Source organism: Cibotium barometz, chromosome 57 (assembly GCF_041138505.1).
Source record: "Cibotium barometz isolate CiBa-2024 chromosome 57, ASM4113850v1, whole genome shotgun sequence".
Taxonomy (NCBI): Eukaryota; Viridiplantae; Streptophyta; class Polypodiopsida; order Cyatheales; family Cibotiaceae; genus Cibotium; species Cibotium barometz.
In genome coordinates, this window is record NC_141102.1 from 2153662 (window position 1) to 2177584 (window position 23923).

General features: G+C 40.5%; 1 protein-coding gene across 1 annotated transcript; it reads left to right on the forward strand.

Moving 5' to 3' along the window:
- The first annotated feature begins 20460 nt into the window (after window positions 1–20460).
- On the forward strand, window positions 20461–23428 carry LOC147606322 (uncharacterized). Its single transcript, XM_086791628.1, has 2 exons — window positions 20461–20561; window positions 22708–23428. The coding sequence occupies exon 2, from the start codon at window positions 22709–22711 to the stop codon at window positions 23336–23338; it is 630 nt and encodes a 209-aa protein (XP_086647754.1). The 5' UTR covers window positions 20461–20561; window position 22708; the 3' UTR covers window positions 23339–23428.
- The last annotated feature ends 495 nt before the right edge of the window (window positions 23429–23923 follow it).

Below are 23923 nucleotides of genomic sequence, written 5' to 3' on the forward strand. Positions count from 1 at the left end.
TCTTTAAGCCCCAACCCCCTTCTAAGCTCTTCCCATTTCCCTTTTTCCTTCCCTATAAGAACAGAGCTACCACCACATCTATCAACCACTTTCCACCGTGTTGAAATCCCCAAGAACAATACAAGGAACTTTTGCATTTAGTCTGGTAATCCAATCCCACATATTGCTCCTAACTTTATGATTGTGTGCCCCATATACATTAATAACCCATATTCTCTCCCCATCTACTAAGATCTCAACCACTAAGATTCTTCCCTCAGGGTGATTAGCTATAACACTGGGATTAAGGTCTTTCCTAACTAGAGTCATAGCTCCACTATACCCAAAATTGACTCCACCATAAAATATTTCCCAATCGCTGAATCTATTTAAAACTTTTCCCAATCGCTGAATCTATTTAATCTAAAAATTTTCCCAAAAAGATTCTAATCCTGTACAGCAAAAAATGACAAGCCCCAAGATTTAACTAATCCCCAAAATAGAGCATTTTTCTTTTTGTCCTTAATGCCCTTAACATTCCACGTGTACCCCGTAAACTCTAAAGGATTCTTCATGATAAAGCAGTTTTCAGAACCATCTTAACTTCCTCCTTATTCCTCAGTCTACTCTGATCAATTCGAGATCCTTTCCTAGTTTCACTCGCTAATAGATCAAAATTTTGTTCTAACAAATGATGGCTATCTCTATCATTCAGTGGGATGAATGGATTCGAATAAAAAATAGAACTCAGATTCTCACTATTCCCAAGCCTTCTACTCTCAGTTCCATGGCTAAGTTGAGCCTTCCTGGCCTCAGCCTTAGCTTGCCTAGCATTAGGTTTTCCTTTTACTTTAACCCATCCCCCTTCCACGAAATTTCTCCCCACTTCCATCACTTCTTCCTCTCCTTTTTCCTCTTTCTTCTGATTTTCCCGGGGAGTTTTCTCTTTGTCACTTCCTCCCACATTATCCTCCTTTACCTCTTCCCTAATAGCGACCAATTTAGGACAATCTTTGGCAATATGACCAAACGCACCACACCTGCAGCATGCACCAGTGAAAGCTCTAAATTTTAGGCCTAATTCTAGAGTGCCCAGTTGACCTAAGTCCACATCTATCGATTTTGGGGTTTTAATGGATGAATTCCAAGTAATACACACACTGTTACCCTGCCTCCCTCCAACCTCATCACCAAGGATGTATAACACAGAACCTAGGGTTTGAGCTATATCACGCAATGCATGCCTAAGACATGGGGGGAGACCAACTACTTCTGCCCATATAGGACAAGCATTCTGCCCATATAGGACAAGCATTCTGCAAGCATTTATTAACATTGAATAACATATCAAAGGGAAAGACATGCACCAGACGTTGCCCAAAGAACAGAGGACCTTTAGGCAAATAATTTAGAGATTGATTGACCCTTAGTAAACATAACATTATAGAATCCTTTCCCCAAGTAAAAGATCTTAGAAACAACACAGTCATGCAGAATACTCTTCTGGAGCCATCTTCCTAATTCACCCTTCGAAGGAGGCTTACCCGGACAAAAGATGAATACACTGCACATCGAAAATAGACCTATTTGGCTTCTCACGAAATCCTGGTTAAGCTTCAGACATACCTTATTTTTCACTTATTCACAGAGTTTCTCATTCAACCAGTCCGACATGCACTTCCTCTTGGAACCCTCCGCCTCAATGTCATCCCCTCAACGCTTCATCTCTTCCTCAGCCTCTGGATCCCAGTCCCCCCACCCATTTCAATGACATTTTTGGGCTTCAAATTTACCAAAGGTTGCGAAACCCAATTAATTCACGAGGAAGCTCATGTTTTAACCTTTTATATTGTATACTCACAACAAACTGTTTGTATATAATGCCACTAACATGACATTATTTAATACAATATAGATGAACGTTAGTACGATGATACTTTCCTCCCACCTAGTTTGCAACGCCACCATTCCCCCCTCCGTCATCTTCCTACCCTATTTCTGGCTATTCGCCCTCCTCCTCCTCCTCCTCCTCATCCACATTACCCCCTCGTGCTCTGCTCTGCCTCATTTATTTCTTCCCACTCCACCACCTCCATCTGTGATCCTCCACAGTTGGGGGTTGTAACAGTTTTGTGGGGGAGGGGAGAGAGAGAGGGAGGGAGAGGGAGAGGATGAGAAAGATCCTTCAAGAAAGAAAGACAGCACGACCCGAACCACATGCAGAGCCACAAGTGTCCAAAAAATAAAGCAAAAAATCTAGACTTTCCAAAAGAGATAGAAAACCTATGCACAAACAAAACTAAGGTTCAAATTTCGTGCAACCTTTGATTCGATATGCTAGTTCATTAATGCAAAGCATTTTGGGTCCTTATTCACCATAAAGCTCATGTTTTAGCTCTAAAGTTACAGGGGTATATGTGTGTGTGTGTGTGTGTGTGTGTGTGTGGAGTGATGAGAAAAAATAGAAATATTGTTGGAACTGTATTTGTATGTGAAATCTGTTTTTAAATGACTATTTTATGTCAAGAATGCTGGGAAAGCATTTTGATCGTCTTGTGAATGAGGTCGTGGATATATATATATATATATATATATATATATATATATATACTTAAAAATATCTAAGATTTTACTCACGAATCACAAATCCAGATATCTATAGGTTAACGTGACACATTGGAGGCCCTTCTTGCACACTTCTAAGGTCCTAGTGCCCACAGTTCAATTTAAACTTATATGTTGCCTCGAGACTCCCAAGCAATCCCAACTTGTAAACTTCCTCTTACTTTTAGCCCAGGTTATGTTTGCTGCTCAGTGCTACGGTCTACATGTTTATTGTAAGAAGTGGGGACTGTGTTGTAGATCTCCTCTCATAGCAACTTGTAGCGTGGAGTCTGGACAGTGGGAGAAAGTTACCCAAGCGTCAAGGCTCGTAGACTATACGGTTCACCTTGAGCCTTGAGGCTCCCTCCAATGTTGAAGGTGACGCTAGTGGGAAGTTGGCAATACATTCAATGGTACCTCGACTCTGGAGGGTTCAGTTGATTGGACTTCTTCTTCCAACCTAAGAGTGAACTTGTGAAGTGAGGCGAGAGGCTCTTGAGTCTCTAGGTAGAGCAACTTGTGGTTTTGACTTTGGCTTTAGTGCTTGGGGTCACCAATGGGATCTTCGACGAACCCATAGTTCAAAGACACCCCCTTCACCCATTCGGTGATGTTGGCTAGAGCCTTTGTAGCTCAACTTCTACGACTAAAGCTTGAAGGTGCCACGCCTCAAGGTGATATTGTGGTGTTAGTGGTCCACCCATAGTTCAAAGACACCCCCTTCCATGTGGTTTTAGTGGTCCACCCCATTCGTTGATGTTGGCTACAGCAGCTCAACTTCTACGACTAAAGCTTGAAGGTGCCAAGCCTCAAGGTGATATTTACTTTCTCTGTTTGTTGAAATGCTGATCTATGGCTGTAGGGGTGATGGACATAACCTCACGGTTTGCATTTATTTATATAAATTAACTTAATATTTCCCTTCTATATTTTAATGTTTGGTGTGTGCTATATTGGGCTAGTCACATCTATGTACACTGATTTGTTACTCCTCCACATGTTTATGTACACATGTAAGCATGAAAAACTTGTAAAAAAGCCAAACATGTACAACAATTTTGGTTGTGGAAATAGTTTTTGAAGGGAAGAGGATTTCGATAATAAATGCTTATGGGGCTCATAATCATAAAGTGAGGAGTGGGATGTGGGAATGGATAGCTAACTTAAATATTCAGGGTCATTGTAAAGCTATGGGGGACGTTAATATGGTTGAGAAACACAGGGATACGTGTGGGGAGAGCATTGTTTTGATGGGACAATAGAAGATGAAGTGGGAAGGACTGAGAGGGAGACTCGGCTTAAGGGATGGATGGGAGATGGGTGATTGGGCCTCAGATCTTGGGCAAAATTATTTTTAGATTGTAGTATTTTGGGTCATCTTTTAGATTAGATAGGGTCTTTTTAGTCAACAAGCTATGTGGGTTTCTCACACTCTAAGAATAACTATGGACTCCAGTACTACATTGTCTGATCATATGCCTCTAAAATGGGGATGGTATATCATTGGTTTTTCTGGTCAATTTTGGGTGTTTGGGCTATGTAGCGCGGTAAAGATTTGGTGTGCAGCAGCATCTACAGTGTCTTCAACAACATCGACCATCATAATTTTGCCAGTAACACTCTATTCTCTACTATGTGTTATTTTTCATACACTTTGCAGGTGATTCAGTTAGTTGCGCAACCATCCACGATGATTGCATCCAGTGAATACTAAGTAGTTATAGTGTATTGAAAGATCTTGCATTTGGTAGAAAGTCATGGCTGGCAGTAGTGATGTATTCAACATGTTGTCTGCTCTAACTTGATGGGACTGACTACCCATTGTGGTCCTATATGATGAGGCATGTACTGGTTTCTTTGGAATGTGGTTAATGGTAGTGAAACTCGTCCTGTTTCACAACTACCAATGCAACCAGGTGTTGCAAGTACATCTGAAGTAGAATCTGATACAGATGTGGCTCCTCCACATGTACCACTAGTCTCTCCCAGTGTTGCTCAAACGAGATGGGATGGAAGAGATGCACAGGCACATGCATTGCTTGCACTTTCTGTGAAGCGAAGCATTATTCCTCATATTCGGTCATGTAAGACTTCAAACAGGCATGGGATGCACTTACTGCACTATATCACGTGCGCAATGAAGCACGTGTTGCATATCTATGCAAACAGTTGGAGTCTGAGCACATGAATGAGGGAGACTCAATGGATAGCTTCTTGACCAAGATCAAATATCCTAAAGAGCGCTTGCTAGTGTGGATGAGATATATCTTGATAGTACATTGGTGCCCACAGTTCTCAATGCATTATTGGATTCTTATCAGAGTTTTGCCTCTACCCTTAGAAGGGAAATCCAAATGCCCTTATACATTTGAATGAGTTGGTTTCAGTACTCTTGCAAGAAGAGAAGTCTAGGCAAAATAGATCTAATATGCAAGTTGGTGACCAAGCTTTTGTTGTTGCCAATCAGAAAGGCAAAGGTAAAGCTTCTTCGCATGGTGGCTATAAGCCAAAATCAGAATCCTTAGGTAAGGATGCAGAGAAAGAAGGTGATAAGCCTAAAAAGAAGGATAAGTGCCACTATTGCAAGAAACCACGATACTACATACATGAGTGCAAGAAAAGGCTAGAGAAGGAGAATAAGAAAGAATCGGGCATGGCTGTGGTGGGCTGATGCATCTGTACCAAGTGGAGAGAAGAAGGAATCTGCAAGTTTTGCTCAAGATGATTGGGCATGGAATGTACATTGCAGTTATGACCCTTCTGTTTTCATGATGTATGCATGTCAGTGGGCAGATTGGATGCTTGGCACTTTGATAGTGGTGCTAGTAAGCACATTACTTCACAAAAAGGTTTGTTCTCATCTCTAGAATATGTCCCAAGTGTAGGAATCGTCACATGTGCAAATGGTTTCTCATATCTTATCAAAGGAGTTGGTAGAGTTGTGCTCACTGCTGCAAATGGGGGCGCATTTACTTTTTCTAAAGTTTTATATGTGCCAGGCATTAAGAAGAACTTCCTATCAGTTTTAGCCTTAGCCTTGTCAAGCTTGATGGTGAAATTTGTGGATGATAGATATACAATTCAGGATAGAAATGATGGTTATTCTATCATTGCCTCAGGTACCTTGTTTCATGGCCTATACCAGATGGATGTATTTGAGAAGTTGCAGCATGATGCTTGCTCGGTCTCTACGACTCGTGCTATGAGTGATGCAGAATTACGGCATGCACGATTTGGCCATCTGAATTATGGCAGTTTGTCACGCCTTCCAAGGCATGATATGGTACTACTAGTTTGAGTTGTCAACTCTTAAGACCCCTGATAGACATGTATGTGAAGGGTGTATTCTTGGTAAAATGCATCGGGCATCATTTCCAAAGGATGGATCTATGAGAACTGTTAAGAAATTACAGCTTATACATAGTGATGTATATGGTCTTATGAGGACACCATCTATTGGGGGATATCTCTACTTCGTCACTTTTATTGATGATTACTCCAGATATAGCTGGGTGTATCCATTAAAGTAGAATTCAGAGGTTTTTATGTGTTTTAGGCACTTCGTATCCATTAAAGTAGAATTCAGAGGTTTTTATGTGTTTTAGGCACTTCGTATCCATAGCTGAAAATTAATGTGAATGTAAAGTTGCACCCTTTGTTCAGATCGAGGGGGGGAGTATATGTCCAAGGAATTTCATGCATATATGGCTGAAAAAGGCATAAGACATCAATGTACAGTGTCATACACACCTCAACAAAATGGTGTGGCTAAGAGGAAGAATAGGTCTCTCATGGAGATGACACGATGTATGGTGCAAGCCCAAGATTTACCTCAAGGTTTTTGGTTAGAGGCCACTATGTGCGCAAACTATGTGTCGAACAAATGCCCTACCAAGGCCTTGCAATCTAAAACTCCTTATGAAGCTTGGCATGGCAGGAAGCCTTTTGTGGCTCATTTGCGTGTTTTTGGTTGTCTTGCTTATGCTCTTGTGTCTTAGCAACAACGCAGTAAGCTTGATGATAACGTAGTTAAATGCATATTTGTGGGATATAATTTAGGGATATAGACTCTACCATCCAACCTCAAAGTGGATTGTGGTAAGTAGAGATATTGTTTTTGCCAAAAACTCAGTTCAACACATGCTTTCATGCAAAAAATAGCAGAATGTATGCTCACAGGACATGTTTGATTCGCTCCTACCTTTGTTTAATGGAGGGCAGCCATATGTAGAGCAATTGAATGCTCAACCAAGTGCTGAAATTTAGCAAATCAGCCTTTTGATGAGGCAATTATTGAGGATGTAGTGGATGAGGAGAGAGCAGCTATAGAAGAATCTAGGTGTATGCCAAAATGGTTTGTGGCAAACATTGAGGGATAGCAAGTTGGCAGCTCCTTTACCTAGCAGAACTTGTGCAGGTTCTTATCATGCAGATTATTTTCATCACATGAGGATCATGTTCTCATTTCTACTTTATGATGTAATGAGGAGGAACCTGTTTCCTTTGATGGATGCATGCTATGTGGGATGTGTATAACTCTATACTCAAGAATGACAACTGGTATTTGACAAATCTACCTCATAGCAAGAAGGCCATTGGTACTAAGTGGGTTTATAAGTTAAAACGCAAAGCAAATGGTAGCATTGATCGCTACAAGGCCAGACTTGTTGCAAAGGGGTATGCCCAAAAAAAGGGCATTGATTATGACGAGACCTTTACACCCACATCTCGTATGACTACCATTAGGTGTCTCATTGCTTTAGCAGCACATCATGGGTGGAATGTACATCAGTTGGACATTAAGGCTGCATTCTTGAATGGTGATTTACATGAGGAGGTGTACGTATCGTAGCCTCCTGGTTTTGATATGAAAGGGGAAGAGTCTAAAGTATGGAGGTTGAAAAAAGCTCTTTATGGCCTTAAGCAAGCTCCTAGAGCATGGTATGAGAAGATTCATACATACTTGGTTGCAAATGATTTTTGCAATAGTCCAATAGAGAGTACCCTCTATGTGAAGAGGAGTAAGGACACATTTTTGGTCACGTCTATACGTTGATGACATGTTGCTCACACGAGACCCAATATAGATCAGATTCTAGCCTTTAAGACTGATTTGCAGTCATTGTTTGATCTTTGCACACTTTCTTGATCGATAAGTTGTCCCGAATGTCACCAAGATCTGATTGTGCATAATAATCTTTGCAAACTTTGATATAGCAAGATTCTTGAAATTTTGCTATGCATAGTAGACTTTATCTAAATCTTTAATAGAACTACTAAGTGCAAAATAATTTGCGTAAAATTCTCAACATAACTGTAATCTTCAATCTGCACACTTCTTAATGAAAAATTGTACCGAGATCTGCACAACAATCTTTGAACAATTTTTGCAACAAATTTGAAATTTTCACCAAAACTTGCGTAAAACCTCAAATCTCTTCCAAAAAATGCACTGAATCCTAAGGATCTACGCAAGGATAATAGGTTTAGTGAAAGAACCTCTAATCTTGAAAGATTTCAAGATTTCAAGATTTTAAGAAAATCAAGAAACATTAATTCGAAAGATTATCAATCCCAAGCAAGCTAGACAAGAGTCTTCTTATTAGACCCTCCATTCCTCCATACAAAGTCTCTAATAGGCATGATTATCTTTTGCTAGTGCCCTTTTCCAAAATCCAACACAGGGCAGAGAAACATAATATAAGCATTCACAACACTATGTTGCATATAGCCAAAAGGGCCTGATGCCCTCCCACTTCTTTAATTTCAAAAAAAATATGTCTAATGCTCAGTCAATCATATGTTTATTTGTCACGTCCACCCCAAATGGGACCCCTAGGTAACTGATAATCTGACTTCTCCTCACCACCTCACATCCCCATCTCTCCATATCAAAGTTATTGTCCTCAAACAAACTGATCAATTTAGACTTGTGAATATTACATTTAGAGCCTAGAGCATTAAGAAACTCTTGTATAATACCAAGAGCGAATCTGACATTATCATTATCAGCTTCCAAGAAGAGTAAGGAGTCATCAGCAAAGCATTGTATTACCAATTTCTCCCCATCACTTAATTTCAAGCCCTTCACCCTCCCACCAAAGGAAGTCATCTCAATGTCTCTAATCAAGGGATGAGAGGCAATAGCAAATAGAAGGGGAGCAAGGGGATAGCCTTGTCTCACAGATCTATGAACCTCAAATCCCACAACAATTCTTCCATTCAACAATAAATTAGACTTGCTCCCCTGGGTGAGAGTAAATATGCAAGCAGACATTCTAGAGCCAAAACCCAATTTGTCCATTACTCTAGCAACAAAGGACGTGCACCCTATCATATGCCTTCTCCAAATCTAGTTACAAAAAAATACGTTTTTGTTTAGTCTTAAGGCCACATCCCTAGCCAACATAGCAGCATAGATGTTATCATAGATGGATCTCCCCTTGATAAAGCCATGCTGTTTCTCAGAAATCATCTCCTGAAGAGCACGGGTTATTCTAATAGCAATGACTTTGTCTAAGATTTTGTATATGACAATCAATAAAGTGATAGGCCTCCAAGGATTAAACTTGTCACACAAGCACTCTGCTTAGGGATCAATTTCACCAGCCCTTCTTTCAAATCTCTATCCAGATTGCGTGACTTAAAGGCTTCACTGCACATTCTCCACACAAACTCCTTAAGAGAAGGCTAGAAAGCAATGAAAAACTCCACATATAGCACATCCCAGCTAGGAGACTTTTCTCTCCCTAGTCTCAGAAGGGCTTCCCAACATTCCTCCATTTCAATGTTCCTTTTAAGCCATTTGGCTCTATTAGTATCTACACTCCTATTAACCTGTTCCAGAATCTTGGATTCAGCTTGGGCCCTCTAGTTGATACATCCTCCTTGAGACTGAGAGTAGCCCCGGGCCCTCTAGTTGATACATCCTCCTTGAGACTGAGAGTAGCCCCTAAGTACTCCACCCATTTGACTCGTCCCTTTCAGTTCCTGTCCATTGTCATCCAATATCCTACCTGCAACCTCTTTACCTCTCAACTTTTTAATTAGCTTAAACAAATACCCATTAGGTTTCCTTTTATTGGTAAAGGTTTTCCACCTAGCTTTTTCCTTCTTAAAGCACTTCTCATCCTCACTTTTGAGCCCAACCTAGCACTTGAAATACCAATTAGTCTCTTTAACAGTTAATTCCCCCACTTGCCTCTTCTTCTGAAGAGATTCCAATAGATCCCCCCCATCTCTTTGTTTCCTGTCTACCCTCCTCAGCCCTTAATTTCCCAACTCCCCTAATTATTCCCTACATTTCATTAGCAAACAATCTCCAAGACCCTTGCACATATCCTTTGCCTTTTAGTCTCCCTATGGCTTCCTCAGTTTGATGGACAAACAGCTCATCTTTTAAAAGCAGATTATTCACCCTTAGTTTCCTCGCGGGAAACTTCTTCAGTTCAACTTCATCTCACCACCAAGCACATGCCATCCCCACTTAAGGGGCATATGATCAAAAAGAGCAGTGCTGGAGTGAATGGACATTTTAAGAGTATAAGGAATCCAAGTGGCTTACTGGCTGTAGAAAACCCTATTAATTCTAGAAGAAGAACCAAAGTATTGTAAAATAAAATATGTATGCCCCAGGTTAGAGTTCCAATCCCCCATATCCCAACCATCTCTCAAACCTAACTTACCTCTTAGCCCTTCCCATTTCACCTTTTCATGACCCATCAGCACAGTACCCCCCCCACATCTATATAGCCCTTTGTTCCTGTACCATATTGAAGTCTCCCATGAGGATGCAGTGTGCCTGGCAGTTCAAGTTGGCTATCCATTCCCACGTTCCACTCCTTACTTTATGGTTGTGAGCTCCATATAAGTTAACTATCCAGATCTTCTCTCCTTACAAATCAATTTCTACTACCAAAATCCTCCCATTAGGGTGATTAGCTATAATAATAGGACTTAAGCTGTTTTTTTAACAATAGTCATGACACCACTAAACCCACCTTTCACGCCCCCATACAGAACAATCCAATCTTTAAACTTATCATTTCTCAAAACTTTAGCCCCAAACAGATTATGTTCCTGGATGGCAAAAATAGACAAATCCCGCTCCTTAATCAGATTCCAAAAAACAACACTCTTCTTTTATCCTTTACCCTTAATATTCCACAAGCACCCACTTATTTTAATAGAACTCATGGGAGGGCAGTCTCAAGAACCATTTCTACCTTTTCTCCACTATCCCCTTGATCGCCTTCTTTTTGAATCCCCTTCCAAGCTTCTTCCACCAACCAATTAAATTTCTGAACTATTGAGGCTCCACTATCATCATCCCCTAGTCGATCAAAAGGATTAGAATACATCATAGGGCTTAAGCCACTAGATTTATAACTACCATGGTTATTCCCTACCCCGCTCCCACTTGCTTTTCTCCTAGCCTCATCCTTACACATTAATTTTCTCCTTTACTGTCTTCCATCCACCCTCTCCCCGAGAGTCCCCAATATTCTCTTCAATATTTTTACCCTTATCCACTAGGCCTTTACCCTTACCTCCCTCCATCTCCCCACTTTTCCTCTCACTCTCCATCGTATCCAAGTTTTCACCCTCTGCTCTCACCAGATTTCCTTTACCTCAGTTTCTAGCAATATGCCCAAAACCCCCACATTTGACGCATGCACCGAGAAAGGGACCAAACTTCAGCCTCAACTCCAACTTTCCTAGTTCACCTAAATCCACCTCTACTGATTTAGGGGTTTCAACTGTTCTATTCCATGTAATGCAAATGCTATTGCCTTACTTATTGCCAGCTTCATCCTTAGGCAGATAAAGTACCGAGCCAATCGCACATGCAATTTCCCTCAAGGCGGGACGAAGCTAGGGGGTAACCCTATGATTTCAACCCACACATGGTAGGATTCAACCAGGCTTTTGTTAACATCAAAAAAAGGATCAAAAGGAATCATAGCCATAAGCTTGTGATCCATGAATAGGGGGGGCTTTAGGAAATAGATCTGGGGACAGCTTGCGCCTTGTTAAATAAAACGTTAAAGAAGCCTTTTCCTAAGTAAAAAACTTGAGACACCACACTATCATGTAGAACGTCAACTTGTAGCCATCTTACTACCTCGAATTTCAAGGGGATCTTTCTTGAACAAAAAACAATCACACTACACAAAGCAAACAATTCAATTTGACTCCTCACCAACTTGGAAGACACTTGCAGATATACCTTTTCACCTCTTGTTAACAGTTTCTGAGCCTACGAGATGATCCTCTCACCTAGTCTCTCAGGCGAGGACTTCTTACCTCTTATTAACAGTTTCTGAGCCTACGAGATGATCCTCTCACCTAGTCTCTCAGGCGAGGACTTCTTACGGTCCCTTCCCTCAATTTGACTCCTCACCAGCTTGGAAGACACTTGCAGATATACCTTTTCACCTCTTGTTAATAGTTTCTGAGCCTACGAGATGATCCTCTCACCTAGTCTCTCAGGCGAGGACTTCTTACGGTCCCTTCCCTCATCCTTGTCATCGCGCGTCCTGTTCATCTCAACAGCCTCTTCATCCCCCCAATCCCCCCCAAGCTATTAACTCCTTCTTCCAGTCGATTCTCCCAAAGACACTCCATGCATGCATCTCATGACCTATCACTAGGTACGAGGACATGCACATACACATGTGAGATAACCCTCACTCCCCCATGATCACCGTCATACATGCTTTAACTCCCTTTCCCTCTCTAGTATGGATAGATTTATTACACACACACACACACACACACACACTATATGTGTATACATGTGGGTGTGTGTTTATAAATGTAAATAAACTCTCTCTCTCTCTCTCTAAAATTTTCTTTCCATGACACTCAAGACATAGACTTGTTGTTTAGAGATTTGTCTCATAGGGCAATCTGGCCTTCCATAGACGTTAATATATCTTTTCTTTCTTTCTTTTCGCTCTCTCTCTCTCTCTCTCTCTCTCACACACACACACACACACACACACATGAAAATCCTTAACTCATGACAACATGACTACATTAATCCACATTCAAAATTTTCCCTCAAGCTGAGAAAGGAAATGCATAGCTCAAAAGCACCCAACACAAAATTCAAAACTAGATTGAAACCCCCAATCCACATTCAAAATTAGTATTTTATACTTTTGGTAGGCCCAAGAATTTATATTATTGCTTGCTATATTTTTGTAGAGCTTTTACGCTCATAAAATCAAAAAACACTTGTGCTTTGTTTTTGGAATTTATCTTTTTGAAAAGTAAGCTTTCTCTAATACATATAAATATGAGTGAGTGGTACAAGGGCCACACTCATCCTAGGGGAGATTCAACCCAACCTCGTGTCAATGGTGATCTCTACTCTATTTTCCATCTCTCTTTGCTTTATTAAGGTTTATGACTTTAATTTGTGCAAGTATATGTTATGCTCTAATTTTTGTGTTAATAAATAAGAGTTCCTTCTCCAAGGGTCTTAAAAGTCCTCACAATGGTAATAGAGCTTTGGGGACCACTCAAGTAGAAGGATTTCTGAAGAAAAATTCAAAAACAAGGTTTATTTTATTTTATTTTTGTACAAAGAAGGCCAAAGGTTTGATTTTTGTGAATTACGAAAGCTTCAACAAATCAAAGGAGAATTATCATGGGAAAAAGAAAGGTGTGCAAAAGCCTACAGGAAGGGTACAAGTACTTTGGACAAAGAGAGGAGCTCACAAAAACCCAAAGGGAAAAGAAAGCAAAGCTCTAGGAACCTTTGGGCAAAAGAGTTGAATGGTTTATGGAAATTTTCTAAACCATTGGATGGATATCTAGATCAAGGGCTAAGAATCCTTGTGACCTTTTTTCAAAAACCACTTCCCACTTTCCAAATACCACCTACATGAGTAGAACCACCTTTTGATTCTTTTATCCTTTCCAAGATCCAGCCTTATGGGTAGAATGAGTATGGCTCGAAGATCAATCTCCTTATTTCAAATTTTCATAAGCTCCCCAAACTAGAGAATCCATATTTGACGGTGTTGAGGAATCCTTTAATTTTTCTCTATAATTTTTGAAGATTTTTTTTTTTTGTTTCTTTGCTTCTTTGTCTATTTTTTCTTTTTCTTTTAGCACTGTTGGTTTCATCTTGATGTGGTAGCTGCCCTTCGCTCTTCTTTCGTAAGCTTTGCCAAAGCTTAATAAAGCTTTAAAATATATATATATATATTTTAAAAATGTGCACTACCCCGTCGCCCCATTCCTTTTCTTCGTGCTTTCCTCTCTCATTTGGAGCTTGCCGATAATTTCATGATCTTTTCTTCCTTTTTCATTGTCGTTCGTGGCTTGGTGCGATTGGCCACCAAGCTTTGAAATTTTAAAAGCATTAAAAGTTTAGTTATAAGCTTTAAAGCTTTAAAAAGAAGAAGAAGCTATATTCTATAAATTTCTATATAAGCTTTGTTAACAAAAACTTTTAAAGCTTTATCTTTCAAAATGTTTTCTTTATTAAAACCTAAAAGCTTTAAAAGCTTATATATATATATATATATATATAAACAAAGCTTAAAACTCAAAAGCATACAAAAGGGCTATGAAGCTTAAAAATTCAAAAAGGTTTAAAACCCTTTCAACCTTTATATATAAAAACTTTAAAAAGCTCAAACCTATATCTCTTAAAAAAGATTCATAATTAAAAGCTTTACATTTTCCTAACTTTCAAAAGCTTAATTATCTAAGTTTACAAAATTTACTATCTAAAGCTAAACAATTTTTAGTTCGTTTTAGCCTTATTTCATAAGATTTATAATTAAAACTTCCAAAAGGTAGTACAACTAAAGTACGAGGTTCAAACAAATTCAGCATCAAAGATAGTAATATTGAGCACACTTCTAGGATTTTTTTAGCATTGCTTTTACATATTAAATTAAGCATTGAAGGATAAATTCAATATCAACATTCTTCACAGTACGGCTTCTTTGATGATTCTTTCTAAGACTAAACACCAATCAACAATGCCTCATAGTAAAACCTTACAAAAGGGCTCCTTTTTGGAAAATAAGCACCAATGACTACAAGCAAAATGAGACTTTCGAAAGTTTTTTCAAGATTTTCTTTTTGTAGACTTGACGAGTTAATCATGAGGACTATGACTTCTCTCTCAAGCAAGAGAGTAATTCCAAACATTAAAATAATTTTGATGATCCAGGTATGCCTAACCTATTAAAAATAAAGTCTTACTTCATATGCTTCTAAAATAATAATAACTAATTAGTTAAAAATAGAAATTAAGGACCTTTACATGTGCTAAAATTAGCTCCTAAATTTTATGGATCTTTCTTTCAAAGTTATATAAGAAAAACATCTTATGCTTGAGATTATCAGTGACCATGAGACCATCCTACATGCAAAGGCAACACTTATGTTAAGTATCTTGTGACTTTCAAGAACCATCCTATTGAAGATGCCAAATGGATGCCATAAAAGTTTTTCTGTTCTTACCAAAATCTCATCTACTCATACCATCCATGTAATTGGGGTCAATTGCAACCCGAGTAAGAGGGAATGTAACCTTTATGGGAACGCCCATTATTTTATTTTGGGATATTTTATTTTAGATCCACCTTTTATTTATATCATCTACCAGGATTAATGTGTTTAATCAAGCTATGTGCGTTGGTATGTATTGGAATTAGGGTTAGGGTTTCAATAATGCACACACACAAGATAGAGAAGCTTCAGAGCACACAAACTCACTACCAGGATTAATGTGTTTAATCAAGCTATGTGCGTTGGTATGTATTGAAATTAGGGTTAGGGTTTCAACAATGCACACACACAAGATAGAGAAGCTTTAGATCCACCTTTTATTTATATCATCTACCAGGATTAATGTGTTTAATCAGGCTATGTGCGCTGGTAGCGCTGGTATGTATTGGAATTAGGTTAGGGTTTCAACAATGCACACACACAAGATAGAGAAGCTTGAGAGCACACAAACTCACTAGAATAGAATGAACAAATGTGTGTCAGATATAAAAAATAAGTACACACCCCAAAATGAGTAGATAAGAGGGTGTACATACGCACGGGAAAAAAACCCTCCTAGTGAGGGAAAAAATGCCTCGGTGGTCCTAAGTGTGTTCACACACATCACTACCATATAATGCTACAAATCCCCCTGGAGTGATGATGTGAACATGTACATGATATGGCCGATCAATCCTGAAAAGGTAGTAAGCCCAAAGCATTACGAAAAGCTTCGATCTTTTCACGAGTAAGAGCCTTAAACCTGCCATGTTGTCATGTGTAGACACATAGATCAAGCTGATCTCTCCTGCAGGGAGTCTTTCCCTGACATAGTGATAATGCACCTCAATGTGCTTAGTGCGAGCATGAAACATTGGGTTCCTCTGGTAATTGCTAATGCGCTCTGGCTGTCAGTGAAAATGGTAGTGGGCTAGATGACTGTCCAACACCCAAATCAACCCCATAAGACGTCTAAGAGCCACACACACTCAATTGTATCTGTAAAAGCTGCCTTGTACTCAGCTTCACAACTGGAAGTGGCCACTATAGGTTGCTTCTTGTTGGCTGAGCCATGATATACATGAATCACCAAGGTGAAAGCAAAACCCACTAGTGGACACTCGTGTGTCATAACATCCAGCCCAATTTGAATCACTAAAAGCATGCAACTGTGACTCACCCCCCTTTGGATAAAACAATCCAAAATACTGAGTGCCCTGCAAATAGCAGAAAACCCGCTTGATAGCCTAGACATGTTCTTTCTCTCAGCCACACCATTTCGCTGAGGTGTGTATGGCACTGTACATTGATGCCTTATGCCTTTTTCAAACATATCTATACAAGATTAAGGGAGACTGGCCCTCCCTCCACGTGGCCAAACGAGGGGGGCCTATTTCAAAATTATCCCCCCTCCTGCAAGCGTGATGTTCACGCTTAGTTCCCACGCTTCGTTTCCACGTCAATGTCACCTACGTTCGACGTGTTCCACGCGGTTGCTGCTCCACACCTGTCTGCCATTCCGCCTCGAGCTCCACACGGTACGTCGTCTGCAGTGTTTCGTCTCACGTCGAATGTTAATGTTTGTAATGTTTGTAAAGCTAATGTTTGGATTGAGCGGGGAGGGTGCTGACGACGTCAGAGTCTGCAACTGCGGGGCTGGCCAGGGGGTAGAGGGGGCGCAGAGCTCTGGGGTGAGTGGGGCGCCTCAGCGCAGTGCCAGCGACGCGGATTGAGCGGGGAGGGTGCTGACGACGCCAGTGAAGCGACGTGTGGATTGAGCGGGGAGGGTGCTGACGACGCCAGAGCTCTGGGGTGAGTGGGGCGCCTCAGCGCAATGCCAGTGAAGCGACGTGTGGATTGAGCGGGGAGGGTGCTGACGACGCCAGAGCTCTGGGGTGAGTGGGGCGCCTCAGCGCAGTGCCAGCGACGCGGATTGAGCGGGGAGGGTGCTGACGACGCCAGTCAACCGACGTGCCAGCGACGTGGATTGAGCGGGGAGGGTGCTGACGACGCCAGTGAAGCGACGGAGCGCTCTCGAGACTGTGTAGGCTTTTCACTGCAGGTGAGCGTAGGCATAGGCCGGCTCAGCATGTATAGCGGAACAGAGACCGACGACGTGCTCTGGGGTGAGTGGGAGCGACGCGGATTGAGCGGGGAGGGTGCTGACGACGCCAGTGAAGCGACGGAGCGCTCTCGAGACTGTGTAGGCTTTTCACTGCAGGTGAGCGTAGGCATAGGCCGGCTCAGCATGTATAGGGGAACAGAGACCGACGACGACGCAACAGACTGGACGTCGCTGGCGTTTGCATGGGAGATCTACTAGACAAATGGAGGGCGCAACAGACTGGACGTCGCAGGCGTTTGCATGGGAGATCTACTAGACAAATGGACCTGCATGAAGATATGCCGTGTGCTACCGTTGGACAGGAGATCCGACTGCAGCTGAGCCAGAGAACTACAGTTTTCTGAATTCGAGCCATTCCACGTTTCAAGCCATTCCACGTTTCAAAACAAATGATTTTTTATTTAAAAAATCTAAAATTATATACACATGTGTGTGTGTGTATAAGATTTAAATAAAAAAGAGTCCCCCGCGATGGATACCACGCGAATAGGACTATAGCCGTGCAGCTCCGGGGAGAGCCCCCCTCCGCGATGGATACCCACCACACCCACGAGCTCTGGGCATGACCTTCTTGGCTCTCTTCAGAAGACGTATCAATTAAATGGAGAGCGCCCCACCCACCACACCCACGTGCTGATTGCAAAGCTGGCTTTAGAGCCATGCAGCTGGGAGAGCCTCTGGACCTTTTTGGCTCTCTTCAGAAGACGTATCAATTAAATAAGCCGCAATATATATATTTCTAAAAACAAGTATAAAAGTATTTCATATACACATGTGTGTGTGTGTGTGTGTGTGTGTGTGTGTGTATAAGATCCGACTGCAGCTGAGCCAGAGAACTACAGTTTTATGAATTCGAGCCATTCCACGTTTCAAGCCATTCCACGTTTCAAAACAAATGATTTTTTATTTAAAAAATCTAAAATTATATACACATGTGTGTGTGTGTGTGTATAAGATTTAAATAAAAAAGAGCCCCCCGCGATGGATACCACGCGAATAGGACTATAGCCGTGCAGCTCCGGGGAGAGCCCCCCTCCGCGATGGATACCCACCACACCCACGAGCTCTTGGCATGACCTTCTTGGCTCTCTTCAGAAGACGTATCAATTAAATGGAGAGCGCCCCACCCACCACACCCACGTGCTGATTGCAAAGCTGGCTTTAGAGCCATGCAGCTGGGAGAGCCTCTGGACCTTTTTGGCTCTCTTCAGAAGACGTATCAATTAAATAAGCCGCAATATATATATTTCTAAAAACAAGTATAAAAGTATTTCATATACACATGTGTGTGTGTGTGTGTGTGTGTGTGTGTGTGTGTGTGTATAAGATTTAAATAAAAAAGATTTGGATTGTTCGGAGAGCCCCCCACGATGGATACCACGCGAATAGGACTATAGCCGTGCAGCTCCGGGGAGAGCCCCCCTCCGCGATGGATACCCACCACACCCACGAGCTCTGGGCATGACCTTCTTGGCTCTCTTCAGAAGACGTATCAATTAAATGGAGAGCGCCCCACCCACCACACCCACGTGCTGATTGCAAAGCTGGCTTTAGAGCCATGCAGCTGGGAGAGCCTCTGGACCTTTTTGGCTCTCTTCAGAAGACGTATCAATTAAATAAGCCGCAATATATATATTTCTAAAAACAAGTATAAAAGTATTTCATATACACATGTGTGTGTGTGTGTGTGTGTGTGTGTGTGTGTATAAGATTTGGATTGTTCGGAGAGCCCCCCGCGATGGATACCACGCGAATAGGACTATAGCCGTGCAGCTCCGGGGAGAGCCCCCCTCCGCGATGGATACCCACCACACCCACGAGCTCTGGGCATGACCTTCTTGGCTCTCTTCAGAAGACGTATCAATTAAATGGAGAGCGCCCCACCCACCACACCCACGTGCTGATTGCAAAGCTGGCTTTAGAGCCATGCAGCTGGGAGAGCCTCTGGACCTTTTTGGCTCTCTTCAGAAGACGTATCAATTAAATAAGCCGCAATATATATATTTCTAAAAACAAGTATAAAAGTATTTCATATACACATGTGTGTGTGTGTGTGTGTGTGTGTGTGTATAAGATTTAAATAAAAAAGATTTGGATTGTTCGGAGAGCCCCCCGCGATGGATACCACGCGAATAGGACTATAGCCGTGCAGCTCCGGGGAGAGCCCCCCTCCGCGATGGATACCCACCACACCCACGAGCTCTGGGCATGACCTTTTTGGCTCTCTTCAGAAGACGTATCAATTAAAGGGAGAGCGCCCCACCCACCACACCCACGTGCTGATTGCAAAGCTGGCTTTAGAGCCATGCAGCTGGGAGAGCCTCTGGACCTTTTTGGCTCTCTTTAGAAGACGTATCAATTAAATAAGCTGCAATATATATATCTCTAAAAACAAGTATAAAAGTATTTCTTTGCATTAATTAATTACTCTTCTCAATTTTAAATTTTGACGTACTCATACCCCCCCCCAAAAAAAGGAACAGCGGATTGATGTGGCCTTGGGCCGGATAAGGAATGGTGAGGACATGAAAATCTATACAAGATTAACCACATCCCCACCTCTTTCCACGTGACCGGTTGAACACCGGTTGAAAAGATATTATTTTATTTTATATAGTTAATAAAAAGGCCCTAACATTGGCACCTTTGACCGCTGGGTCGTCATCTATCTATACAGGATTAAGGAGAACCCCACCTCAGACTTATTTTCATCCATCTTTTTAAATTAGTTCCCTAAGAGTTCTAAAAGTGTATTTTGTAAAATGATTTTGGACTTTTTAGATAAAAAATGATTTGTTTTGTTATATATATATATATATATATATATATATATATATATATAGAGAGAGAGAGAGAGAGAGAGAGAGAGAGAGAGAGAGAGAGAGAGAAAGTGTAGAATAATTCGGGTTTTTTAATTAAAAAATGATTGAGAAAAAGTGGTTGCATTTTGGCTAGCCTTCAAATTTTTAAAAATTTTGGTTATTCCCTAAGAGTTCTAAAAGTGTATTTTGTAAAATGATTTTGGACTTTTTAGATAAAAAATGATTTGTTTTGTTATATATATATATATATATATATATATATATATATATAGAGAGAGAGAGAGAGAGAGAGAGAGAGAGAGAGAAAGTGTAGAATAATTCGGGTTTTTTAATTAAAAAATGATTGAGAAAAAGTGGTTGCATTTTGGCTAGCCTTCAAATTTTTAAAAATTTTGGTTATTCTATGTATGCCAGGCACCTCAGTCTGCTAGCTTTGAGCTCCACGTGGTCGTGCCTTCGCCTCCTCGAGCTCCTCGACCGCCTTTGCCTCCTCCAAGTGCAAACCAGAACTGGTACTGCGCTGTTACCTTGAACTCGATGCAATTGTATACATGAGTGTTGTAATGAATTGTTTTATAATTAATGATTCAACCTAATATAAACATCAATTCAAAACCTTCCTAAAAAGTCGAAGATTGATGACTTTTGATTAATGTTTGATAAAGATTTGGATTGTTTTGTTTTAAATAAAAGATTTATTTATATAGAATATATATATATATAGAGGACTACCTAAAGATTTCAAACAAAATGTATTATATATATTTATCTATACCTTGAACTCGATGCATTCATGGATGGGAGAGGAGGCTATTCACATGAACGGCTTGATGTCAACGGTGTGGCCAACGGCAGCCCCTTCGCCATGGCAGAAGGAAATGATCGATCACTGTCTTGGTTTTTGTTGTGATACCTGAGAAGCCCATGGGACCAAATCCCTTCTGCATTGCATTGCCCCTCATACCTCTTATGCTCGAATTATTGACATGCACGCCTTCAAGAACAGATTTTTTTATGAAAGTTGGCACAGTATGTGTCCTCTACATGGGGAACACCCACGTGCTGATTGCAAAGCTGGCTTTAGAGCCATGCAGCTGAGAGAGCCTCTGGACCTTTTTGGCTCTCTTTAGAAGACGTATCAATTAAATAAGCCGCAATATATATATCTCTAAAAACAAGTATAAAAGTATTTCTTTGCATTAATTAATTGCTCTTCTCAATTTTAAATTTTGACGTACTCATACCGCCCCCCCAAAAAAAGGAACAGCGGATTGATGTGGCCTTGGGCCGGATAAGGAATGGTGAGGACATGAAAATCTATACAAGATTAACCACATCCCCACCTCTTTCCACGTGGGCAAAGGAGGTGCGCAACCCCTATGCTATCGATAGAGAGCAGCTGAGGCAAAACCTAATCTCACCAAAATCCTAGCCTATTCAAACCCTAGGTTGTCCAAGCCCTAATCTGTTGATCCTTGGAGGTCGATGAGAAGAGCTGCGGACAGCGACGATGATAATGTAGAGAAAAAGACGACAAGGAGGGCCAGTAAAACTAAAACTAGGAATTGAAGGGCATTTTGGTTCCCCAAAGAAAAACATAGAATAGCATTGGAAATGTCATGACGCCTTTGACCGGTTGAACACCGGTTGAAAAGATATTATTTTATTTTATATAGTTAATAAAAAGGCCCTAACATTGGCACCTTTGACCGCTGGGTCGTCATCTATCTATGAAAGTTGACATAGTATGTCTCCTCTACATGGGGAACATACATGTTGTTCAAACAATATGTGTCCTCTACATGGGGAACATGCATGTTGTTGAGACAAAGAGAGTGGTTCTCACGATAAGTGTAAGGGAGTTCACTAAAGGAGTAGTTTAAAACTCTTTAAAGCTGAGGCAAAACCTAATCTCACCAAAATCCTAGCCTATTCAAACCCTAGGTTGTCCAAGCCCTAATCTGTTGATCCTTGGAGGTCGATGAGAAGAGCTGCGGACAGCGACGATGATAATGTAGAGAAAAAGACGACAAGGAGGGCCAGTAAAACTAAAACTAGGAATTGAAGGTTGATGTTTTAAATATACCCATTTTGTTAACTTCAAGGTAATAAACTACGGTTAAGCTTAGAACTTTCTTCATTCTTTGTATTTAAAAAATCGAGGATGTATGTAAAACTTTATGTGAGTCGATGAAATTGTAAGCGCCTTTTGTTTAACTCACATGATATTTTACATATTCCTAGGTGAATACCTTGGGCCCGCACTCTCAGCCATCTTTTTCAATGAGTTTCCCAAAAGCTAAAATTAGGTGAACCGCCTTCAGACATATATAGATATATATACAAATACATATACATATATATATGTATGTATATGCATATACATATATATATACATATACAAATACATATACAACCATATATGTATGTATATGCATATGCATATACATGTACATATACATATACATATACATATACATCATGTGGATACCTTTTTACCATTCATTCACTTGAGCGTAGTTGGGTCTTAATCTATTCTACGTACGTGTGATTTAGTTTGTGATTCACCGTTTCGATTATTTTCATAATCCATAATTTCTTCTAGATTAAAAAAAATTTGAAAAATATTTCATTAATATATTTCTTAATGATGTACAGTATGGATAACGAGGGGGAAATTGTGAGGTGTTCCATGGACGTTCAGGATAGAAGCCATTGTGCAGAGTATTCAAGACCTCAACAATCTGAGGTAAGAGAAGATAATGAGAAGACTCAACGAATAATGCATGCTTTTAAGCAATGCCGGAGGAAACTAAAAACCTCTACTAAGTGGGTGCGACGTAACCATGGTAAGAAGACTCGAAATGGAAAGAAGACAATAAATGTAACATCAGAGAATATACTCCATTTGGTCAACGACACAAACTCCCATGTGTTAAATGTGGAGAGCTTGATTGCTGGTCTTGGTCAGTGCATAAGAAATCATGGAAGTGGGGAGAGCAGTTCAACTCGAGAATCAGTTTCTGCCATTATAAGTGGCAATCACGAGATCAAGGATATTGTCGAAGCTACCTACCTCCGCATAATGGATACATGTGGTGCTTTCGGAGCACACCTTTGTGATATTGGTTGTCGAAAGACAATTGATGCTATAAAAGAGCAACAAGACAAGTTAAGTGCCCATGTTGATAGGCTTGGAATGGAAGTATCAAGCCTTAAAGTAACATTGAATAGGTTTGGGGCTTTACTTACCCAAATGAGTCGTAGATTGCAAACACGTGGAATGTAATTACTCAATTGGTTCACCAATTAGGAGTTGATCTTATGATCCTTTTGTAATGCTTATGACACTATTATCTTTTTGAAAGTTTGGGCTCTAAGTACTCTAATGATAATGATTACCAAAATGAGTTATAGATTGCAAACACGTGGAATGTAATTATTCATTTGGTTCACCGATTGGAAGTTGATGTTATGATCCTTTTGTAATGCTTATGACAGTATTTTCTTTTTGTAACTTTGGGCTCTAAGTACTCGAATGATAAGTATGGTTCTTTTTGTCTCTCAGATATCATTGTTGTGTGAGAGAGAGAGAGAGAGAGAGAGAGAGAGAGAGAGAGATTGATTTATATATGTGGATATAATCTCTTAGTATTTATATGGAGATTATAGAGAATGTCTCTTTTAATGGTTTTTTTATAGAAAATTCTCTTTTTATGGCTTTTTGTCTCTTATATGTACATGGGGGGAAGAGAGAGAGAGATTTCTAAGCTTGGTTTGGTCATTGGAAGACATTGGATGTTGATTTTATAATGTTTTTGTAATATTTGTGACATTGTTATTGTCTTTTTATAAGTATATATGTAATGTTTTA

Excerpts from the sequence above, each read along its gene's own strand:
- LOC147606322 (XM_086791628.1), top strand. The coding sequence starts at position 22,709 with ATGGATAACGAGGGGGAAATTGTGAGGTGTTCCATGGACGTTCAGGAT.